Genomic DNA, 24,531 nt, shown 5'->3' with positions numbered 1-24,531 from the left:
TTCTCTTTATTAACAAATTAACGTTTTCACTGACTCTTAACCATTTTCTCTTAGTTTCTCCACAGTTCTCTTTCTTTCTTTTTTTTTTATTGAAAAGTTTTACAAAAAGTTTACATATTTCCCCCCCTTCCCTGCCCCAACCTCCCCCCTCCCCCCTCCTCTTCCCAGAACAAATTACCTGGTATAACCTTCAACAATCATGATCAATCCTAATCTAAATACTTATAACATTCCACATCTCTTGTTCCTTCAATTCCCTAATTACCCCCCTAACTTGATTACTTAAAGACACACCAAATATCTATATAGTCATTCATAACCTATCTGCAATTTCTTATTCCGGTATTTATTTTGAATATAATCTATCCATCTTCTCCAGTCTCTTAAATATCTTTCATTTGAATGATCCTTCAAGTACGCCGAGATTTTTGCCATTTCCCCTAGGTTTGTAACTTTCATTGTCCACTCTTGGATTGTAGGTAAATCTTGCTTCTTCCAATATTGTGCCACCAACAGTCTTGCTGCAGTTATTAAATTCAAAATCAATTTAGTCTCTATAACTGTACAGTCCGTAACTATACCCCACAGTTCTCTTTCTTGATGTTTTTCTCCCTTTCTCCCATTTCTTTACCTTCTTCTTTTTCCTGTTCTTATATCTCCCCTTCAGTCTTTTCCCTTTAATTTTAACTCTATTACTTTTCATTCTCAATTTTTCCCCGTTTCTTTCTCTTTTCTTCATATTTGAGATGTATTTTCCCATATCCATTTTTATTCTATCACTATTGAACCCAGTGTAATCATCTATCTTTTTTTCCCAATTATTTCCTTTTCAATATTATCTCCTTGTTTCTCTTGCTTCTCATTCATCTTCTCTCTTTCATTTTTTTGCAAGCTAACCAATTCTCTGCTTCTTTATTTCCCTTAAATGCCTCCCTTACTTTTTGAAACATCTCCCTTAGTGTCTCATATTCATCCTCCCAATTCTCCATATTTTCAATTTTAAAAGGCTAGGATTTTTAAGCTTATTCTTTTCAGTTACATATGTGGGGGGGGGATGCTTTTCAAGGAGCCACAAGGGGGGCTGAGAGTAGAGTTATTCTGACAGTGTCTTCTAAAATTGCTTGGAAGACCCATTTTTCCCTAACAATAATGGTTTGTATACTTTGGAATAAAACGTATACCTGGAAAAAGTACTTGCAAAACTTGGACAGAAGGAAAAGAAAGGCAGGACTGGACTCATTATCAGTAGCTAGTAGTTCATTGTTATCAGTGACTCCCACTGATTCTAAACTCATTTTAAGACTGGGATTGGTGACTACTGAAATATTCAACATTGGTCTCAGAAATCTTTGATTTGAACTATCAAATCTCTGATTTAAACTATCAAATCTCTGATTTGAACTTTGATTTTAACTATCAAATCTTTGATTTGAACTCTGATTTGAACTATGCCAAGAAAAATCATAAATGGGGCAAAACTCACTTAACCATAATAATTTCTGGATATTTTAAATATAGAGAATTCAAGTGTTGAGAATGATCCATCATTTCATCTCTTTTTTCGCACTAGGTACCACTATTTGATTTCTTTTCCTTTTATTCAAATAACAACAGAAAACCCAATACAGTTCAGTATGAATTGGCTTTCCAGTCCTTCCTTGATGCACTTTTTCACATTGGTTATCTAGTTTAAATGCCAAAGGAAAATCAATGATATATTTTTCAGACCATTGGAGGATCACACTGTCAATTGTTCACACTGCTCAAGCAAAACTAACAGGTGTGAATTAAGTTTTAGCTAAAAAATGGAGCTTTAATTCCAGAAGTCCATTCTTTAAACTTGGACTTCTGGAATTCAGAGGCTCTGGATTAAATGGTACTCCAGACAAAAGATGGAGAAGAGTATCTTGCTTTTAGACATGATAATAGCTGTCTAGAAAGGTGAGTTATGAGCTATTTTTACATCATCAGAAATTTAATTTATTACCTGTTAAAAATGCAAAGACAAGGAGTACAAGGAGCAAATAAAAGACCTTTATGTTGGGGTTGGTTCTGGACCAAATCTTGTGGGACAGAAACCAGCCCTCAGACCTCCTTGTGACTTCTTGAAAAGCACCCCCCCACACACACTCCACCGCCTGAGGAGGCAGGGGAGGGCTGCAGGTTGATCCCAAGAGGGTCTGGGAATGGGTGTGAATTCATCCCACAGCCCTCTCCATCCCCTCCTCTGTGAAATTGCTTTCTCCCACTCGCTGGTGGTCAGCAAATTCAAAAGGAACCCCCAGCTGAGAATCACTGCTCCAGATTGGTTGATTGAGGGGATTTCTCTAGCGTTAACTAATAGTGTTAGCTATCTTTGTTTCAGGGATAAATTTGTATTGGAGCAGCCTGCAGACCTCCCAAAAGGTCTCTGCACAATGTTTTTGCCAAAAACGGGCCCGTTTTTCACAAAAACGGGACATACGGGGCAAGGCTTCAGGAGGCCAAAAATGTCTGTATTCCGTGTATTTTATTGTTACTATCTTCCTTAGTGGGTCATGCAATCCGCTATTCCGAACAATGCTATTTATAGGGGGTGGGGGTGGGGGCAGTGGTGGGCAGTAAAACTGGCAGGAGGCCCCGCCCACCGACCCCAACATCACCAAAACGCTTCTGTGCATGTGCAGAAGAGCGCGTGCATGCGTGAGCGAAGTGAGCATTCGAGGCCCCACTGCAAACCGGTAGTAAAGATAAGTAGAACCCACCCCTGGGTGGGGGGCACTGAGGATGAGTTTGTAGTACCAAGGGGGCGGTGGACTGAAAAAGTTTGGGAACCTCTGACCTAAAGTGATGAGTGTAAAGGCTTGAATTTTAAGTCCAGCTGAGAAATTAACTCTTCAATTTGACCAGAAAGAATTTGCTTGATTGTTTTTGTCATCAAGTATGTCATAGTATTAGATGGGAAGGAGGAAAGAAAAAATTGGAACATGTTAGTTCGATAATGGCTGTCTGGCTGCCCATCAGCAGCAGAAGTTGCTGGGTATTTATTTCTGCAGAAATTGTGCAATTCTGCAAAAATCATTTTAGGAGTGTTCTCTGCATTTTTATCATAATCAATGATAGAAATGCCACATGCAGAGAACCAGCCTTTCTCTCCCTGGGTATCCTCGAGATTTTCCACCCCAGAATTTCCCAGGCAGCATCTCTTCGGGATAAGAGCGCTCAGGCTGTAGTTAAGAGATTGTGGGTCCTCATGGAAGCAGAAAACAAGAGGAAAGAGAAATAGTTTATCTTTTCCTAACAATTCAATGCACCAAGCATGTCTCCTCAGGTGGTGAATGAGGCACGCAAGTGGAAGAAACCAGATTAATAACAAATATATTGGGGGAATTTGGGGCAGTGACAAAAGCAGTGTAAAATTTCAGACGCAAAGGCTACTCTGCCTTGCATGTGACCTTCATGGAGAAGAGCTGTAGGAATACTGAGTTGAGGAAAGGGATTGTGTTTTTCAGTACAGGATCTCCAGGTTCATTCGCAACTCCTGTTGTGATCTCCTTCGCTTGGAGGTTCCTCCTTGTTAGTCTTTGATGGCTGGGAGGTGTGAGCAGAACCAAGGGATTGATACTTTGGTGGTTCCCCCCTTGATAGGGAAATGTGACAAACAAAATTGTACAGTAGATGTTTCATTTCTAAAACAGCATTGCATAAGACTCGTGAATAGATTTGGGGGGGGGGAAGGAGGGTGGGATGCGGGGAAGGGGTGGGTGAGTGGCGGAAGGGAAAAAGGGTGGGGGGAATATTGGGGGAAAAATCTTTTTTTTTGTAAAACTTTTCAATAATAAAAAAAAAGAGTGCAGACTTAGTAAATAGTTTGAGTGTTGAAGGAATTAAATACATGGCAGAGTGATGGCATTCAGTAAAAAACTGTTCTTGTTTTCTAGTTGTTCTGGTGTGCAGTGCTCTATAGCCTCATTTTGAGGGTAGGAGTTGAAACAGTTTAGGGGTCTGTAAATATTTTCACAGCCTCTTTTTGACTCGTGCAGTATGCAGGTCCTCAATGGAAGGCAGGTTGGTAGCAATTGTTTTTTCTGCAGTTCTAATTATCCTAGCAGACTCTCTGATTTCTTCCCCAAACCCCCAAAACTTTAACCTTAGACTGTCTACTGTTGACCTCACCCCATTGCTAAGGGGTCTGTAAGGCCTAAGCGCACCATCGTCCCTGGCCTCATGTCCCTTTTTACTCTTATTCTTTTCATGTATTCCAATTACGTTTATGCTTTTATATGTTTTCTTATATATGCTTTACAAATAAAATAAAATAAATGAAAAAATAAAATGTCATGAACTTTCAGGGCTCAGCACGTAGCTAATCTTCGTAAGCTTAGAGGTATCACATTTCACTCTTTTGTTTGGGTCAGTTGCCAGAAGTCAAAAATGACGGTAGCATTTAATCAGTGAAAACCTCTTGCAACCGCCTTAGATAAGAGAGGGGACAAGCGCGTTTTTCTGCCTGCCTGGAGATGGCGCTCAAACAGGCAACACCGGTGGCTAGAAAGCGGACGGTACAGCAGGCGGCGCCTGTGGTTGTGTTTAAGGAGTTAAAATCATCAAGTACTGCATTGCTAGAAAGGCTGGGAGGAGAGGAGACGCGCAGAGGAACTTCCTCTTCCGGATGGCTGATGGGAGGAAGTTGGTGTGCAGAGCGGCTTTTGTGCTGTTTCCATGGCGGAAGCAGCAGCTGCCAGGTGAGTGGAGGGCAGCAGGTGGGAGGAGAGTCCGGGAGCAACTTGGGCTGGAAGCGGAGAAGCAACTGGGCTGAAGCCTCTCAGCTGCGGCTGCTGCAGGTTCCTTCCCTCCCCAAATGGAAGCCCACTGGTGCTGCAGGCTGGGAAACTGGGGGCTGCAATTTCTGCTGGTGGGAAGCTTGAAAAAGCCTCCTTTCAAGGGGAGGTTGAGCCTTTGGGGCTGGTTTCCCTCCAGAGGGAGCTCCGTCACTGGAGGTTTGGAAGAGAGCTGGAAGAAACCTTGGAGGTCTTAATGACGTCTCAGACAAATGGCTGTCCCGTCGGTTTAAAAGCCACCAGCAATGGAGCCCCCACAACCTCTGGAGGGAAGCCATTCCCGAAGAATCAACCTTCACTCAAAAGAGGCTTTTTCAATCTTCCAGGCAGCAGAAAATTGCAGCCATTCCCTTCCACTGGCTAATTGTTCTCACTGATGGGATTTTTCCTTAATTCCAGGTTTTTTTCTCTCCTTGATTAGTTTCCATGCATTGCTTCTTGTCTTGTCCTTCTGGTGCTTTGGAAAAGAAGTTGACCCTTCAAGTATTGGAACACTGCTATCATGTCACCCCTAGTCCTTCCTTTCACTAGACGATTCATTCCCAATTACTGCAACCCACTAATTATCCCTTCTGCTCTTCTCTGCACTCTTTATAGAGTCTGGACGCCTTTTTTATATTGTGGTGATGAAAAGTGGTTGCAGTAATCCAAGTGTGATCTTAATCAAAGCATTATAAATTGGTACTAATACTTCATGTGATCTCAATTCTATCCCTCTGTTTAGGCAGCCAGAGTTTCTCAGGCTTCTTGAGTTGTTTTCCCATTGATTGATTGATTGATTGATTGGTTCGATTCAGATGCCGCCCTTCTCCGGAGACTCAGGCCGGCTTACAATGCGTTAAGCAATAGCCTTCATGCTTTTGTATATATAGGGCTTTCGGGGGCCCCCCAAGCGGTGTTCTTTTTTATACAAAGTTAGCTTATTGCCCCCACAATCCAGGTCCTCATTTTACTTACCTCGAAAGGATGGAAGGCTGAGTCAACCTTGAGCCTGGTGAGATTTGAATTTTCAGTAATTGCAGGCAGCTGGTGCCACTTAACAGCACTTTAGTCTGCTGCGCCACCAAGGCTCTTGTATAAGATTTTCATCCATGGAATCCTTCCCAAGCTGTCTCTTGGTTTGTTAAAATCAGCTGCTTTAAAGTCTAAGACATTAGTTTGATTTTGCTCTATTGCTTGTGTCTGCATTATATTGAATTCCAGCATGACATGGTCACTCTTCCCCCAATTTACCTGCAACTTCAAACCCGCCCCCCTTATAATTTTCTCTCTGCTACTAAAAATTTAGATCACTATAGGAGATCCTTAATTCCCTTTTCTATCTTTTGGATGACAAGTTGTCATTTAGATTCATGAGGAACCTTTTAAGACAGGGGTGTCAAACCTGTGGCCCATGGGCTGGATGCGTGACATGCAGGCCACACCCACCCCAGCTCCACAAATGGGTAGAATGTCACGTGACGGCAACATGACATGGCAAGTTTGACACCTGTGCTTTAAGACAAGATTGGGCAGCAAGGTGGATAAAAATCAATGATTTTTTTAAAAAAATCAAAACAAACAGATTTTTTTAATTTAAATCGGATTTTTTTGATTTAAATTGGATTTTTTTGATTTTTATCAAATTTATTTTAATAAAAAACTTTTGCGGTAAAAATCTATCGTAAGATAGTTTTCTATTTAAAATACATAAATAGTTTATTCAGCATGAAATGGAGCTTAGTTATGTAGCATGAGGCTGTATATTCTGCAACACTGGGACTATCGGTGGGTCAACAGTGGGACAAAGGAGTAGCAGAGATGACAGCTGCTCTTTAAAAATTATGATTTAAATCGAGTTGATTTAAATCAAGCCTTTTTACTAGTGATTTAAATCAACTTGATTTAAATCAAATCCACCCTGTTGGCCAGCCATTTGTCTGGAATGTTATAGGGTATCCTGCCTGAGAAGGAGATTGAACTAGAAGACCTCCAAGGTCCCTTCCAACTCATAACCTATTCTCTCTTTTTTTGTAAATATTTTTTATTTATTTTTTCCAAATTTAAACATAAAAAATAACTTTCAACAGCAAAAATCTTGATCCGGTCATAGATGGTTACCACGCTTACATTCCTTTCACAAGCTCAATTCACAATTTCCATTACAAAAAACAAAACAAAAAACAAAAAAGAGAAGAACAGAAGATAAAAAAGAAATTCAAAACTTAAAAAAAAACAATTTTAACTCAAATTTCACATTTTCATCTATATAAATCCATTATATCTATCCAAAATTAATTTCAAATTCACTTTCACTCATTTTTACATCTGCATAACAATTCTAAACATATCTTTATTCTTCTTTACTTTATATCTTATACAAGTCATATCAAAATAATTTTTACAATATTCTAACCACTTGTTAAGTGTTTACCTTACAATTTTATCACCATTTATTCTTAATTTCAATTCAATACCACTCCGTTTTTATTATATTTTATAAAACAACATTTTGTCTAATTTTAATCCTTTGACCCTTATCCTCAAATCAGTTTACCTTAGTTTTTTTTTGTCCCAGTTTACATATTACACAGATTTCTCACAAAGACATATTTTATTTACTCCAATTTCTAATATATTTTCCACTATATCTCCCTCTAATATTTAACTATCTGCCAGCTTATTCTATTTGATTAATTCTCAGCTTGATCCCCTCCAAAACACCAACTATTTAGTTAATTTCAGAATAGTTCCTCAATCTCCTCCAACTCTCCTCCAACTCTCCTCCTATTTGTTTGGCTGTTTCCAGCATTTTGTGGGCTGATTTCCAGCATAGTCTCCTCCTTAACTCCCTCCATTGTTTGGCTGATTTCCAGCATAGTCTCCTCCAACTTTCCTCCTATTTGTTTGGCTGTTTCCAGCATTTTATGGGCTGATTTCCAGCATAATCTCCTCCTTAACTCCCTCCATTGTTTGGCTGATTTCCAGCATAATCTCCTCTAATCTCCCTCCATTGTTTCGCTGGTATCCAGCATAATTCCCTCCAGCACTCCTCCTATTTGTTTAGCTGATTTCCAGCACTTCTAATTAATTTCCAACATATTTCCACCGAGTCTCAAACTCTTATCTAGTTGGTATCCATCCCACACATTTTAACTGTAATATAATTATCTGTTTTATATCATTTTTCCATCCTACTCTTTCAATTTAAATCTCAGTATATTTCATAATAGTCATCATTTCCAACATGTATTACCTTAATTCAAGACTAACCACTAGCATCTGTGTATCTTGTATTTTATTCAATCAATCCTTATTCATCAGTTTAACATTTGTTTGCAAATTAAAATTAAAACATATTACATCAAACAGTACATTTTCTTAAAATTTTCCTGCCTCAAAATATATTCTTCTTTATTATTTTTATCCCCTTGATAATCATCCACTATTTTAATAGCCACCTCTTATTTTCTATTTTTATTATTTCACAACCCTTCCTGTTTTTTTTATCCATATATTATATATACCTAGGCTTTTAAACTTCATCATATATACATAGGCTTTTAAACTTTACATTTCAGTTAGTCACATTTAAATTTATCCACTTTAATTCTTCCTTTTCTTCCTTTTCCTCTCTGTCCAAAGTGCTCTATTTCAAGGTTCATCAGTTCAAAGTAAAGAATTTCTGTATGTCCCTTTAAAACTTTTAAAATGTCTGTTCCAAGCGTAGTGCATCAGCTTCATGTCTTTGTTAACTACACCACACCTAGCTTTTGTTTACAGTTTTGTCAGTCACCATTGTTAAAATCCAAAATGTTCTTTCTTTCTTCTTTCTTCTTTCTTAAGATCATCTGGGACAGAGTAGGAATCTCCAAAATCCTTATATCCAATATTAATTTCAAGTAATCCAAGGTAAAAAGCCAATTAACATGTTTTTTTTCCACCCAGAAAGGGAAATCTCTTCAATCCACTTCCCTGCTTAGTCACTGCAGACTCCATGGCTATTTTGTAGCCATCCATCTGTCTATCTTCATTAGCTTCATTTTCTTTTAGAGGCATTAATTCTCAGGAATATCCATTTCTCCTATCCACTCCAGTTAAAGGCACAGTCAAATTTCAGAACTTTATTAATGCCAAATCATCCAATTTAAGTTTACTGCAACAAAATTCAATTTGGGTCTTTTACCCATTTTTTTTTCTTATCAATCTTTAAGCCCCGCAGTCCAGCAGCCGCTTTTAAATTTGGGGTCTTATTTTCCAATAATTCCAGATAGGTACGTTATATTGCCTGGGTTGGTGTCACTCACCCGGCTTCTTGATCTTTGCTCTTTCTTCATCTTCTTCCTCCAGCACAATCCTTGTTCCCGATTGCCACGGTTTCAGGGCAGCCGCCATGGCTGCCGTTCCGCTGCCACCGACATGAAGGAGAAGCCTCCAGCCCTGAGGAACCTGCCCGTTCCTCTCGGCCGACCAAGGCGTTCCTTCTTGTCCCCCTGCCCCTACAAGACAGGAGAGGTCCGCAGACCTATCGGCGGCAGCTTAGCAGAGGGGATTTGGCAGGGCTCAGCGGAGCTCGCCATTTCCCCGTCTGTTTCCCCGCGGCGCCAACTGGAAGTCCGCCAACTCATAACCTATTCTCTTATGGGCTTGCTATTCTCTTGGCAACCAAATTGCATGGATTCTGCCACTAGTCTTTTTCTAGGGTTTATGTTTTTTAACTTCCAGGTCTTGCCAAAAGCATGTTATTTCCTATTGGTGCCGCATCCGGGTATTAACCAGGTTCAACTCTACTGACCGTATTTTTCAGACTATAAGACTCACCTGACTAGAAGGCACATCTAAATTTAGAAGAAGAAAAAAACAAAAAAAAAAGGTTTTGGCCGACCTTTTTTGGGGCCTTTTCCAGTCTTTTTTCGGCCTGTTTCTGGGGCTATTTTCGGCCCATTTTTAGGTGCTTTTTTCAGCTCGTCTTTGAGGCTTTTTTCGACTTGTTTCTGGGGCTTTTTTCCCCATTTTTGAGGCTCCCCCTCCCCCGTTTTTCAGGCTTTTAGGGGGCTGTTTTTGAGGCTTTTTGGCCCATTTTTGAGGTTTTTGGGGGGCATTGTTGAGGCTATTTTTGGCCTGCTTTTGGGGGGCTGTTTTGACGCTTTTTTGGTCAATTTTTGAGGCTTTTGGGGGCCATTTTTGAGGCTTTTGTGTCCCGATTTTGAGGCTTTTTTTTTGGCCTGTTTTTCCGAAAAAACGTTCCTGTGGTTATGAAGGTGCAGGAAAAGGAGAGAAACCAACTTGGGTTCTGCCAACCGTTGCACATTTTTGATGGCTGCAGCATCCCACACTCAGGATCCCCGTTTGTGACCTTCTCAGCTAGATTCTGAAGCAAAATTAGTAGGGATGCCAGCAGGAAATTGCAAGTCGCAGTTTGTGGAACAGATGCAAGTTGGCACTGTCATGTGACATCATGCTTCCTGACCGGCTGCTTAGTGACACAGAAGCCAGTCCCAACTGCACTCAGTAAGTCAGGATTGCTTGAATTGGGATGTCACCAGAAGGGGTTGTAGACAGCATTTTCTTCTCTTATTTGCAGCTGAGGACTTTCATGAGCAAAACTGGTGCTTCAAATCTTGCAGAGGCTTTCGGCATCATTTCCTCAGTTCAAGCCCCACATCTCTAAATTTAACTCAGAAGGTTTGACATTAACCAGTTTGGGACATTTTCGCAGGCTGAAAACTCATGGAGCTTCCACATATATTCATTTGTAGGTGTTTGTATCTGTATTTCTTTCTATATGCATATATCTGCAATTATATTAATTAATGAGCCTTGGTGGCACAGCAGACTAAAGCACTATTAAGTAACACCAGCTGCCTGCAATTACTGCAAGTTCAAATCTCACCAGGTTCAAGGTTGATTCAGCCTTCCATCCTTTCGAGGTAGGTAAAATGAGGACCGGATTGTGGGGGCAATAAGCTGACTTTGTATAAAAAAGAACACTGCTTAGGGGGGCCCAAAAGCCCTACTAAGCAGGTATATATAAAAGTATGAAGGCTATTGTTTAACGTATTGTAAGCCGCCCTGAGTCTCCGGAGAAGGGCGGCATAAAAATCGAACCAATAAATAAATAAATAAATAAATAAATAAATAAATAAATAAATAAATAAATATATAATCTACCGTCAGTACATCCAGATATATTTGAGGATAATTCTTAGTGCCAAGAATTTATGATTGACCCAAATCAACAACATAATTTCATGGTTGAATAGATATCTTGGTACTCTTCCATGTGTCAAATGAATTATAATTAATGTAAGAGATTATTCTAGCATTGTGGAATGTTTGCTTTTTTGTTGTAATGTATACTTTACTGGTTACACAATTAAAGTTACACTTTTCTTTAAAACTTATAGACAAAGAGGATGGCAATAAGAGCACTCTGGACAACTGAGAATAACAAGCAACGTTGAAAAGGAAATAAAATTGAGCCAGAAATCAAAATATATTCCATTTCCTTCAGAAAACCACACAATTCTCCTTCTCCAGCAGCTAATAGACAACAGAGAGAAAATTAACATGAGATTTTGAGCTGGAAAAAGTAGAGGATACGAAACTCAAGGATACATTGCATGAAAGATCAAGGAAGATTATTTTTCATTCAGAAAAAGATGGAAATATCTGGAAGTTAGGGGGAAGGAAAAGGTCTTATTGAGCAGGGCACATAGGACAGACAATGATACAGGCCTTGCTCTGGGAAGAAGCAAATGGTTTTAATCAAAACACTACTAAACAATAGATCACACATATTTTTGACCTCAACAATATCAGTTGTGGAAAATCTCCATAGATTTACTTATCTTATAGATCTGCCATACAAATTATCTGAATATGCCAAAAAGTTTGGTCAGAACAGCCTCCTTGTGGTTCATGGAACGACTCACACAGGAGAGAAGCCATACGAGTGCTCCCGATGTGAATACTTTACTGAGCATGGCAATATGGTAATACATCACAGGACACCCATCACATAAGAGTGTCCAAATTGTGTGAAAGTTTCATTGGAAATTACCATCTCATGAGACCACAAAGGACTCAGACAGGAGAGAAACCATTTGAATGTCCCGATTGTGGGAAAAGTTTCAGTCACATTTCCAGCTTGGTGGCACACCAGAAAACTCACACAGGAGAGAAACCATTTGAATGTCCTGATTGTGGGAAAAGTTTCAGTCAGAATTGCAGCCTGGTGACACACCAGAGGACTCACACAGGAGAGAAACCATTTGAATGTCCTGATTGTGGGAAACGTTTCAGTCGCAATTCCAGCCTGGTGATACACCAGTGCACTCACAAAGAAGAGCAACCATTTGAATGTCCTGATTGTGGGAACAGTTTCTGTAACAATTCCGGCCTGGTGATACACCAAAGGACTCACACAAGAGAGAAACCATTTGAATGTCCTGATTGTGGGAAAAGTTTCAGTCGCAATTCCCACCTGGTGACACACCAGCGGACTCATACAGGAGAGAAACCATTTGAATGTCCTGATTGTGGGAAAAGTTTCAGTCGCAATTTCAACCTGGTGACACACCAGAGGACTCATACAGGAGAGAAACCATTTGAATGTCCAGATTGTGGGAAAAGTTTCAGTCACAATTCCAGGCTGGTGACACACCAGAGGACTCACACAGGAGAGAAACCATTTGAATGTCCTGACTGTGGGAAAGGTTTCAGTCGCAATTCCAGCCTGGTGATACACCAGTGGACTCACACAGAAGAGCAACCATTTGAATGTCCTGATTGTGGGAACGGTTTCTGTAACAATTCCAGCCTGGTGATACATCAAAGGACTCACACAGGAGAGAAACCATTTGAATGTCCTGATTGTGGGAAAAGTTTCAGTCAAAATTCCCACCTGGTGACACATCAGAGGACTCACACAGGAGAGAAACCATTTGAATGTCCTGATTGTGGGAAAAGTTTCAGTCAGAATTCCAGCCTGGTGACACACCAGAGGACTCACACAGGAGAGAAACCATTTGAATGTCCTGATTGTGGGAAAGGTTTCAGTAGCAATTCCAGCCTGGTGACACACCAGAAGACTCACACAGGAGAGAAACCATTTGAATGTCCTGATTGTGGGAAAAGTTTCAGTCACAATTACAGCCTGGTGATACACCAGAGGACTCACACAGGAGAGAAACCATTTGAATGTCCAGATTGTGGGAAAAGTTTCAGTTACAATTCCAGCCTGTTGAAACACCAGAAGACTCACACAGGAGAGAAACCATTTGAATGTTCTGATTGTGGTAAATGTTTCAGTCAGAATTCCCACCTATTGACACACCAGAGGACTCACACAGGAGAGAAACCATTTGAATGTCCTGATTGTGGGAAAAGGTTCAGTAACAATTCCAGCCTGGTGACACACCAGAAGACTCACACAGGAGAGAAACCATTTGAATGTTCTGATTGTGGGAAAAGTTTCAGTCACAATTCCATCCTGGTGACACACCAGAGGACTCACACAAGAGAAAAACCATTTGAATGTCCAGATTGTTGGAAAAGTTTCAGTCACAATTCCAGCCTGGTGAAACACCAGAAGACTCACACAGGAGAGAAACCATTTGAATGTCCTGATTGTGGGAAAAGTTTCAGTCAGAATTCCCACCTGGTGACACACCAGAGGACTCACACAGGAGAGAAACCATTTGAATGTCCTGATTGTGGGAAAAGGTTCAGTCAGAATTCCCACCTGGTGACACACCAGAGGTCTCACACAGGAGAGAAACCATTTGAATGTCCAGATTGTGGGAAAAGTTTCAGTTACAATTCCAGCCTGGTGAAACACCAGAGGACTCACACAGGAGAGAAACCATTTGAATGTTCTGATTGTGGTAAATGTTTCAGTCAGAATTCCCACCTATTGACACACCAGAGGACTCACACAGGAGAGAAACCATTTGAATGTCCTGATTGTGGGAAAAGGTTCAGTAACAATTCCAGCCTGGTGACACACCAGAAGACTCACACAGGAGAGAAACCATTTGAATGTCCTGATTGTGGGAAAAGGTTCAGTCAGAATTCCCACCTGGTGACACACCAGAGGTCTCACACATGAGAGAAACCATTTGAATGTCCTGATTGTGGGAAAAGGTTCAGTAAGAATTCCCACCTGGTGAAACATCGGAACACTCACACAGGACAGAAACCATACGAGTGCCCAGATTGTGGGAAAGGTTTCAGTACTAAGACTAGCCTTTTAAGTCATGTGCTTATACACACGGGAGAAACCATTTAAGTGCCCCAAGAGTGGACGGTGCTTCAGGAAACATTCCACCCATATTGCACACAAGAAAATGCACATGGATTTTCCAAAGTGATGAGTGATGACCTAAAGCAGTGGTTCCCAAAGTGGGCGGTACCAAAGTGGGGGGCGGTGGGATGATTTAGGGGGGCAGTAAGAGGCATGGGGGGCAGCAGGGTAGTGCTAGAGGCAAAAGGGCGGCAGGGGGCGCTAAGTGGCAAGGAGGGTGGCAGAGGGTGCCCCCCCCTTTGGCCTGTGCTTCGCAGCAGTTACCTCCTTGCAATCAAACAGCAAGAAAAAACAGCTCCTTTCAGCTTCAGCATAGGCTAATTAGCACAAGTTGATTAGATTGGCCTCCCGACTCTCTCAGTTTTTTTGCGCAGGGCTCTGCTGCTTGCTGCTTTTCCTCCCTTTCTCCCATTTCTTTACCTTCTTATTTTTCCTGTTCTTATATCTCCCCTTTAGCCTTTTTCCTTTAATTTTAACTCTATTACTTTTCATTCTCAATCTTACCCCATTTATTTCTCTTTTCTTGATATTTGAGATGTATTTTCCCATATCCATTTTTATTCTATTTCTATTGAACCCAGTGTAATCATCTTTCTTTTTCCCCCAATTATTTCCTTTTCCATATTATCTCCTTGTTTCTCTTGCTTCTCATTCATCTTTTCTCTTTCTTTTTTTTGCAAGTTAACCAATTCTCTGCTTCTTTATTTCCCTTAAATGCCTCCCTTACTTTTTGAAACATCTCCCTTAGTGTCTCATATTCATCCTCCCAATTCTCCATATTTTCAATTTTAAAAGGCTAGGATTTTTAAGTTTATTCTTCTCATTTACATATGTGGGGGGGATGCTTTTCAAGTAGCCACAAGGGGGCCTGAGAGCAGAGTCATTCTGACAGTGTCTTTTAAAATTGCTTGGAAGACCCATTTTTTCCCTAACAATAATGGTTTGTATACTTTGGAATAAAACGTATACTTGGAAAAAGTACTTGCAAAACTTGGACAGAAGGAAAAGAAAGGTAGGACTGGACTCATTATCAGTAGCTAGTAGTTCATTGTTATCAGTGACTCCCACTGATTCTAAACTCATTTTAAGACTGGGATTGGTGACTACTGAAATATTCAACATTGGTCTCAGAAATCTTTGATTTGAACTATCAAATCTCTGATTTGAACTATCAAATCTCTGATTTGAACTTTGATTTTAACTATCAAATCTTTGATTTGAACTCTGATTTGAACTATGCCAAGAAAAATCATAAATGGGGCAAAACTCACTTAACCATAATAATTTCTGGATATTTTAAATGTAGAGAATTCAAGTGTTGAGAATGACCCATTATTTCATCTCTTTTTTCGCACTAGGTACCACTATTTGATTTCTTTTCCTTTTATTCAAATAACAACAGAAAACCCAATACAGTTCAGTATGAATTGGCTTTCCAGTCCTTCCTTGATGCACTTTTTCACATTGGTTATCTAGTTTAAATGCCAAAGGAAAATCAATGATATATTTTTCACACCTTTGGAGGATCACACTGTCAATTGTTCACACTGCTCAAGCAAAACTAACAGGTGTGAATTAAGTTTTAGCTAAAAAATGGAGCTTTAATTCCAGAAGTCCATTCTTTAAACTTGGACTTCTGGAGTTAAAAGGCTCTGGATTAAATGGTACTCCAGACAAAAGATGGAGAAGAGTATCTTGCTTTTAGACATGATAATAGCTGTCTAGAAAGGTGAGTTATAAGCTATTTTTACATCATCAGAAATTTAATTTATTACCTGTTAAAAATGCAAAGACAAGGAGTACAAGGAGCAAATAAAAGACCTTCATGTTGGGGTTGGTTCTGGACCAAATCTTACTTGTGGGACAGAAACCAGCTCTCAGCCCTCCTTGAGACTTCTTGAAAAGCATCCCCCCCCCCACGCTCCACCGCCTGAGGAGGCAGGGGAGGGCTGCAGGTTGATCCCAAGAGGGTCTGGGAATGGGTGTGAATTCATCCCACAGCCCTCTCCATCCCCTCCTCTGTGAAATTGCTTTCTCCCACTCGCTGGTGGTCAGCAATTTCAAAAGGAACCCCCAGCTGAGAATCACTGCTCTAGATTGGTTGATTCAGGGGATTTCTCTAGCGTTAACTAATAGTGTTAGCTATCTTTGTTACAGGGATAAATTTGTATTGGAGCAGCCTGCGGACCTCCCAAAGGGTCTCTGCCCACCCTGTTTTTGCAAAAAAAACGGGCCAGTTTTTTTCACAAATATTTTCACAAAAATGGGACGTGCGGGGCAAGGCTTCAGGAGGCCAAATATGGCTGTATTCTGTGTATTTTATTGTTACTATCTTCCTTAGTGGGTCGTGCAAACTGCTATTCCGAACAATGCTATTTATAGGGGGTGGGGCAGTGGTGGGATTCAATTTTTTTAACAACCGGTTCTGTGGGTGTGGCTTAGTTGGTGGTGTGGCCTGGTGGTCATGTGACCGGGTGGGTGTGGCTAACTGGTCATGTGACCGGGTGGGCGTGGCTATCTGCATAGGGACTACTCAAAGGGCTGAAAAAATTAATTTCTGACTGGTCCTCGCACTTTTGACTGGTCTTCGCACTTATTTCTAGTCATCATTTATGCCCATTGTAGCATTCTTAACAACCGTATCATTCATTTCACAACTGCTTCTCTTCACCATGGTGACAAGATCGGGCAAAAACATAAAATGTGAGGACAGTCGTAAGTTCGAGGACTGGTCAAAAGTGGGAGGACCAGTCAAAAATAACTTTTTCAGCCCTCTGAGTAGTCCATATGCATAAAAGGATACGGCAATAGAGAGGGATGAAGGAAGAGAAGGGAAATTGGAGTAGGAGTGAGGGTAAGAGAGGGAGGAAGAGAGGAGGAGAAGGAAAAAGGTAGGAGAAGAAGAGGGGGGAAGAGAAAGTAAGAAGGAAAGAAAAGAGAGAGGTGGTAGGTTTGAGGAGAAAGATTGCTGTACAATAAAAAAGATGAAAGGGAAGAAAGCCAACCCCAAACAAATATAAAGATATTAAGATATTAAGATAAAGAATGAATTGTTAAACTTTAAAGATTAAAAGAGAACAAATATGAATAAATAGCAATAATTAGAAACACACATACAAACATATAATGTATTTTCTTTGAACAGAGTATTTGGCCGGTTCACAAATTTAAACAGTGTTTAGTCATTTCAATTAAATTTACAATTTCTATATTTCCTTTTTGCCATATTTATTCCTCATTTATTTTTAAAAAAACCAATATTACCCTTCATCCTCCTCTCTAATCTTTTTTTTTTTTATTGAAAAAGTTTTACAAATACAAATTTTCCCCCTTCCCCCCCTTTCCCTCCCTAACCCTCCCTTACCCTCCCCTCCCCCCATGGCTTCCCCAGGATGAAATCCAAATCCAAATCACATTATATAATACTTTGCCGCCCATCTACTCTACCCCCTGTGTAGTATACATTTCTTCCTGACATTCTAGTATTCTATCCCCTATATACTATACATTTCTACACAACATTCAACTAAAAGTTATCTGATACTTCCTAGTTTAATATTTATTCTGCACATAATCTATCCATTTCCTCTACTCCCGTGCATAGATTTCTTGGGTCCAGTCTTTTATGTATGCTGATATCCTCGCCATATCTGCAAAACTGGTCACCTTCAGAGTCCATTCTTCTATAATAAACATAACATCCCTTTTCCAATATTGAACAATCAGTAACCTAGCCTATCACCATATACCATATCAATTTTGTTTCATCCACTTCCCCGCAGGTCCACCATATGTAATAATTTATAGCATCTAAACAATTACATCAAATCCTTCTTCCAACAGTGTATTTAATTAGTCTTTAGTTGCCATCTGCCCCCATCATTGAAGAGTACTTCTATATATAACCCCCCCCCGAGTGACTTTATATTTATATTTATATTCCGTATGATATCTTCTGTAAAGTCTTTCATCTAGATTATTAGTTCCATTGACCATGTTAGGGTAACAACCAGATCAACTGCAAGTGCCCTTATTCCATAATCCTCTTGCCTCATAGCTATTCCCTTCAACGTACACATAATCCATCTTTCTTAAAGTCTGTAATAGAAAGTTCCAATTCACTCGATTACAGGCCTTCTCCGCATCCTAAAACACCAGCACTACAGGGATCTGTTTATTCTTCTCAAGATAGTCCAATAAATCTATAATTTGCCTCACATTATCTTTCATATATCTGTCTTCTATAAATCCTGCTTAATCATGAATCAGCTCTTAGATAACTGGCAATAATCTGTTGGCTAATAGTTTTGCAAAAAATTTATAATCCATATTCAAAAGAGATATTGGTCTAAATTTTTTTAGTTTTGTAGAACCTGCTTCTTTTCTTGCCTTGTGCTGGCTTAGACCTCTGCTGTTGTTGTTTTTCTGGAATTCGTTTGTAGGCTGATCGGGTTATACGCTGATCTTTAACTTTATAGGACATCAGATCAAGATCCAAAGCCACTTCTCTTGTATTTTTAGGTGGTTCACCTTTAACCTTTAAAGGAAGATCCGGGAACGGCTCATCCAAAAAGCCCCCTGTAGATCCTTGTATTTCCATTGGCTCCATCTCCATCTGCTTCCACTGGACTTCAATCTCTTGTTCAGTTTGCTTTTCTTTATCACCCTCCTGTATTAACACTGAAGATGTACGTGGAAATGCTGGACCAGTTTTAAAAACATTGAGATAAAATTCTTCCGCTTTTTTAACAGTATTTAATCGATACCTTTCTCCTTGATACCTCAATATTATACCAACTGGAGCATCCCATCTAAATGGAATTTGTTGTTTCTTTAGTTCAGTCACCAAAAATCCAAAATCCTTTCTATCTTTTAGCATCTTAGGCGGCAGCTCTTTATAAATCCCAATCTCCCTTCCATCCACTTGTAAGATGGAAACAAAAGACTTTTGCAAGATGTCATTTCTTATTCTTCTGTCTGTAAAGTATATCACTACATCTCTGGGCAATTGCCTTTGCCTTGCCACCCAAGAATTCACTCTGTAAATCTTGTCAATCTTGGACAGGACCTCTTCAGAGCTAACCTTTAGCATCTCAGCCAAAGCATCAGCACAAATCCTTCTCAAATCTCTGTTGTTTTCCTTTATCCCCCTCAGTCTTACAGCAAACTCCATAAATTTGAATTGCATCATTGTCACTTCATTTTCAATCCTTTGCGTTTTATTATCCACATTATAAATCTTATAATCAGCTTCCTTCATTTTAGACTCTACTTCTAAATTAATTTCTTCCACTTTTTTTATCAATCTGGACAATTACTTCTGACAAGCCAGTCAAAACTGTCAGAATATCTCGCTTCATCTTATCATACTTTTCTTGAACCACCTCCTTAGTTTCCTGTTGAAATTTTTCAAACTTCTGGTCCATAACCTCATCTTGTTTCATCAGAGCCGCAATAATAAATTCCTTCAAATCTTTAAAATCAATCTCCTGTCTCTGGCTCTGAGTCTGCAAGCTTAAAAACTGTGCTTGTGACTTATGAGTGGGGGAACACCCCCCCTACAGCTTTGTTGTCTGGCTTTGAAGCCATTCTGCCACGCAGACAAACTCTTTTTAAGAAGGAAGTCTTCTCTCCCTTTTCACCTGCACAAAAACCTCTCAGAATTAATCAAGTCTCTAAGGGAGAAGGAACATAAAGACACTTTGGAAAAAAAACCTTTTCCCTTCTCTTCTAGCCAGCGCTGTTGCTTTAGATACTTTGTAGTGTACTGAGACAGTCAGGCAAATCCACTTTCGCTTTCAGCTTTTTTCAAGCCTCTAAAGCCGGACGCCATTTTAAACTTTCACTCTTTCTCCGTTCTTAAATTCAATCACAGGGTTATTATAAATACTTGCAGTTTTAAGTTCCAGATCCAGATTTCACCCTGTTTATTTTTAATAAATCTTTTGACTTTCGCTGGTTATGTTGGTCGCGTCGTCTGGCTCTGCTACATGCAGAGTTCCCCTGGAGTCCGGAGCCACGGCGAGCTGGATAGGGAGCCTCATCCTGCTTCCTCCCCAGAAGCAAAAAAGACAATCTGGGGACTTCACAGGGGGCTCTACCTGATCTCGCCGGCTCTGCTCACATTTCCTCAAAGAAACGGAGTTTTTCAAGCTGCCTCTCAGCTGTGGAGGCGGCTCTTTACGGGCGGCGGGGCTGGCGGTCTTGAAAGACCGTCTAGCGACGACGGCGGCACCAACCGGAAGCCACCTCCTCTCTAATCTTAATCAAATTCAATTTTCACTTCTATTCTGTATTATACCCCTTCCCATTGCAATCTATTTTTATATCCACCCTCACGTTGGTTAATTATGTAATATTACAGTTGTTTAATACAAATTCAACATTTTAATATAATCAATTAGTTATATAACTATCTTTTTTGTATATTAATCAATATGAACAAGAATATTCCAATTATTTCCATGCAATCCAATTTCTTACAAATCAATTAATTATATTTACCAATAATAATAAACCAAATAATTTCTCCCATATATTCCTCCAAACCACAACTTAACCATTTCTGCTTTCAACACAATATACAATTAATAGTATCTCAATTATTACAATTCCCTAGTTAAATAGAGCTTTTTTTCTTTTGTGTTTTAAAATCTTGAACTCTCCTCTTTTGCCCTAAATTTCCCATTGTTTGCAGATTTGCACCTACCTTTTTTGGTGAGGAAAAAAAAGAAATCTCTCTCTGCTTCATTTTGACCCTGCTTTACTTTCAGTTTCGCTTTTTCAGCATAGCTAGGGGGAAAAAAAATCTGCTCCAGCACTCTTTACAGATAGCAACAGAGCCCTGGCAAAACAGCTGAGAGCAAATCAGCTGAGAGTCGGGAGGCCGATCTAATCAACTTGTGCTAATTAATGGATGCTGAAGCTGAAGGGGCTGTTTTTTCTTGCTGTTTGCTTGCAAGGAGGTAAGTGCTGCGAGGCACAGGTCAAAGGGTGGGGGCCACCCTCCTTGCCACTTAGCCCCACCTGCCGCCCCCCTTGCCTCTTACCGCCCCCTAAGGCATTCCACCGCCACCCAGGGGGCGGTACCGCCCACTTTGGCAACCACTGGCTTAACTACTTAACTACTTAACAACCGGTTCTACCAAAGTAGAATCCCACCACTGGGTCTACCCATTTATTTTTGCAGGCGTCGGTCTACTCATTTGTTTTCTTTTAACACTGATCAGCTGTAGGGCGGCCCTTTGAAGCCCCGCAGCAGCTGTGAGGCCAATAAAATTATAAAAAAACACCAAACCGTTTGTTAAATTGCTGGCTCGCCCACCCCTCGCCCAGTGGTGTTCAGTCTAAGCTGAACAGTAACAGGATTTATCACTATTGGGAAAGGCACTCTGAACTTAGGACCTAATTTTCTCCTGGGCAGTTTGAGTTTTATTTATTTATTTATTTATTTTTCCAATTTGATTTATATGCCGCTCTTCTCCGGAGACTCAGGGCGGCTTACAATGCGTTAAGCAATAGCCTTCATACTTTTGTATATTTATATAAAGTCAGCTTATTGCCAACACAAACTGGGTCCTTAATTTACCTGCCTTAGAAAGGACGGAAGGCTGAGTCAACCTTGAGCCTTGGAGAGATTCGAACCAGCAGTAACTGCAGGCAGCTGTGTTAATAACAGGGTGCTTAGACCACTGTGCTATCAAGGCTCATAGATACTTTGTATCTAAAAGCTTTTAGATACAAAGTATCTAAAGCTCAAAGGCTTTAGATACTTTGTTGGCAAGTACACTTTGGCTCTGATCTGCAGCTCCTCAGTGAACTGTTACTTCAGCATTTCGAATGCTGGGCCACAAGTTGGGCCACCCACTTGGCCGCTTTGCCCTCCATGTTGTCAGCAATGGCTGAGATCATTTTGTCAGCCCTGGAGCCCATCTTTTATTTTGGATCTTCAGGGCTGCCACATTTAGTGCTGTGGGAAAACAGGAGGGGGGGTTGCATGGAGTTGGTGGAGATATATAGTCATAACAACATTCTTTGCTCTGGGAGTCAAGGACATTCAGCCTGCACTTGAAGAGGTGTACCTGGGGAACATCAGGACGGTGGATTGATTGGGCCATGTGACTGACATGTGGGTGCAGGGGAAGGGACTGACTTTCCTTTGGGTGGGGAAAATGTGGGGGCTTTCAGATTTGGGTTTTCCCAGATGTGCCAATATGACATTTCTAATAAAATGAAACTTTGAGGAACTGCTGGCCTTGGAGTCTTACTTGGGTGGGGGATGTTCCTTGGAACCTTGACATATTTCTTGATCAGATTGGTACTGGGCTCCATAGTGATTGAGGTGGGACCAAATCCGGTTCATGTTCCATTGGCACTGGATCCACTCCTGTCCAGTGTAGTATGCCCAGCCCAGAGGGATCTGGTCCACCGGAGGTAGACTAAGGAGAGGCTGGCAAGGTGGACTACCTGGTGTTCGTAGACCATGGCCCCTTGTTGTAGGCCTGGGCTGGATTGGTCTAGGCTAGGGGCCCTGGCTGTTGGCTGTCAACTGTCACTGGTTAAGCTGTCAGTTCGGTAGATCAGGCCCAACAAGGGAGGCTTAGGAGCAATCTGCTCAGCACTGAGTGAAAGGAGGAGGAAATCCCACTCTGAGTGGTCACACTCCCGTGGCCAGAGAAGGTGAAGGTCAGCTGGGCCAGGACCATGACAGGCTGGCTGGCTGGGGGTTGCTGGCCCAAGCAGCTGATGCTCAGCTGGCCAAATCTCTCTGGCAGCCTCTCCAGGGTTTGGCTCTTTTTAAAAAAAGTTTTATTGGATTTTAATTTTTAAACATATATCAACATGTTAATATAAATAGCAACAGTCAATTGTTACATTAATCAAACTTATATACTCCTAATATTAATGTACATGATTATTTTAAAGTAGTTATTCAATATTTCAATGTTCCATTCTAATGCTAATAATCTTAAACATACATAGTAATACCATCTTTCAACCGCTCATCTTCCCATATAATTATTACTTATATTCAATTTATATAGAAATTTTATCTACTTAATATTCCCCCTATTTATTATTTCTACCTCTATTCTTCTAGTCAGGTCACTCTTACTAATCCTTGTTTGTTTGGATCCGGCTATGCCATGAAATGTTAGTTTTAGAAGTAGTTTGTCATGTACCACTGAATCAAAGGCTTTACTGAAGTCCATATAAATTGCGTCTATTGCTTTACCCTAGTCGAGTTGTGAAGTCCATATATTTTTGCAGTGTAAGAGTTGCAAATTGCTAATGTTAATACACATGTTTATGTTAATACACATGTTTATGTTAAGACATAGTCCTTTATATAAAGGTGTATATTCTTATTTCTACCTCTATTCTAGTTTTTAATCAGGCCATCATTATATTAGAAAAAAGAAGAAAGGAAAAAAATATTTTCTATCCATCATCTCTTGCCCGTTTTAATACTTCAATTCTTATTCGTTTTTTTGGCTTTCCTCCATACTCCTCTCTTGGATCTTTGACTCTGTCAACATTTGTATCTTCATTATTCTATCTAAACATTTCTCCCATCTCTATCCTTCTATGCTGCCAGATCTCCAGAGTATCCACCCATTCCCCTATCTCTCTTTCAAAGACATCTTCCAGGCTATCCAATTCCATTTTTGTATCTCTCTTCTCATCATCTTGTTTTGTTTGGTGATTTGTCTGTTCTATCTTTTTCTCCATTCTTTCTGCCGCCTCCTCTGTTTCCTGGACTCTTTGATCTTCATTCATTGTCAGTTGTATCATATTTTCTATTTTGCCACTTATGCCTTGGATTAAATTTTTTATCTTTCTGTGGTTCTTTGTCACGGTGTCCCTAATGCTTTGAAACATCCATGCCATTTCTCTTGAAATCTCACTCATTTCCCCCTGATAGAGCATCTTGTCTTAGTTTAATAAGTCCGCTTTTAGTCAAGGCCAAAAACAATATATTCAGTTCCAATTTTGCTCATCAGAGAGTTCAATAATCATAACTTTTTACATCTCAGGGTTATTAATCAATTCCATTTAAGTAGTCCAGGCAGTTTCTGCAAAACAAAAGTTGCTTTACTTTATTTAAGAGTCTTCCTTATTCTCACAATAGTAATTAATTATAGAACAGTTAGTATCGCCACAATCCTTCAAAAGAATGTTGCTTGTTTCTTCTGTCAGAATTTTCCTAGATTTGTAGGGGTGTAGTGTATTCCATTCACCAGTAGATGGCAGCATCAATAGGTTTCAGCTGTTTCAAGCGTGATAGATTAATTAATCCAAATTTAATTCAATTTATAGAGACAAAATTGAGTTCTTGATTTAATTGAGGTATATAGTTCCAGCATTTTATAATGCCTTTCCATAACAACACCTACTTAGTTTAAAATCCAATTTTCTATGGTT

General features: G+C 40.1%; 1 protein-coding gene across 1 annotated transcript; it reads left to right on the top strand.

Annotated features, from left to right (window-relative positions):
• Positions 1-39: 39 nt before the first annotated feature.
• On the top strand, positions 40-22,352 carry LOC148115772 (uncharacterized). Its single transcript, XM_087884252.1, has 2 exons — positions 40-4,724; positions 11,207-22,352. Exon 2 carries the CDS (start codon positions 11,869-11,871, stop codon positions 13,909-13,911), a length of 2,043 nt encoding a protein of 680 aa, XP_087740378.1. The 5' UTR covers positions 40-4,724; positions 11,207-11,868; the 3' UTR covers positions 13,912-22,352.
• The last annotated feature ends 2,179 nt before the right edge of the window (positions 22,353-24,531 follow it).

This window comes from Pantherophis guttatus, chromosome 2 (assembly GCF_059756535.1).
Source record: "Pantherophis guttatus breed Tessera chromosome 2, ASM5975653v1, whole genome shotgun sequence".
Lineage (NCBI taxonomy): Eukaryota > Metazoa > Chordata > Lepidosauria > Squamata > Colubridae > Pantherophis > Pantherophis guttatus.
Note: the sequence above shows the minus strand (reverse complement) of the source record. Positions and strands in the feature narration are given on the sequence as shown.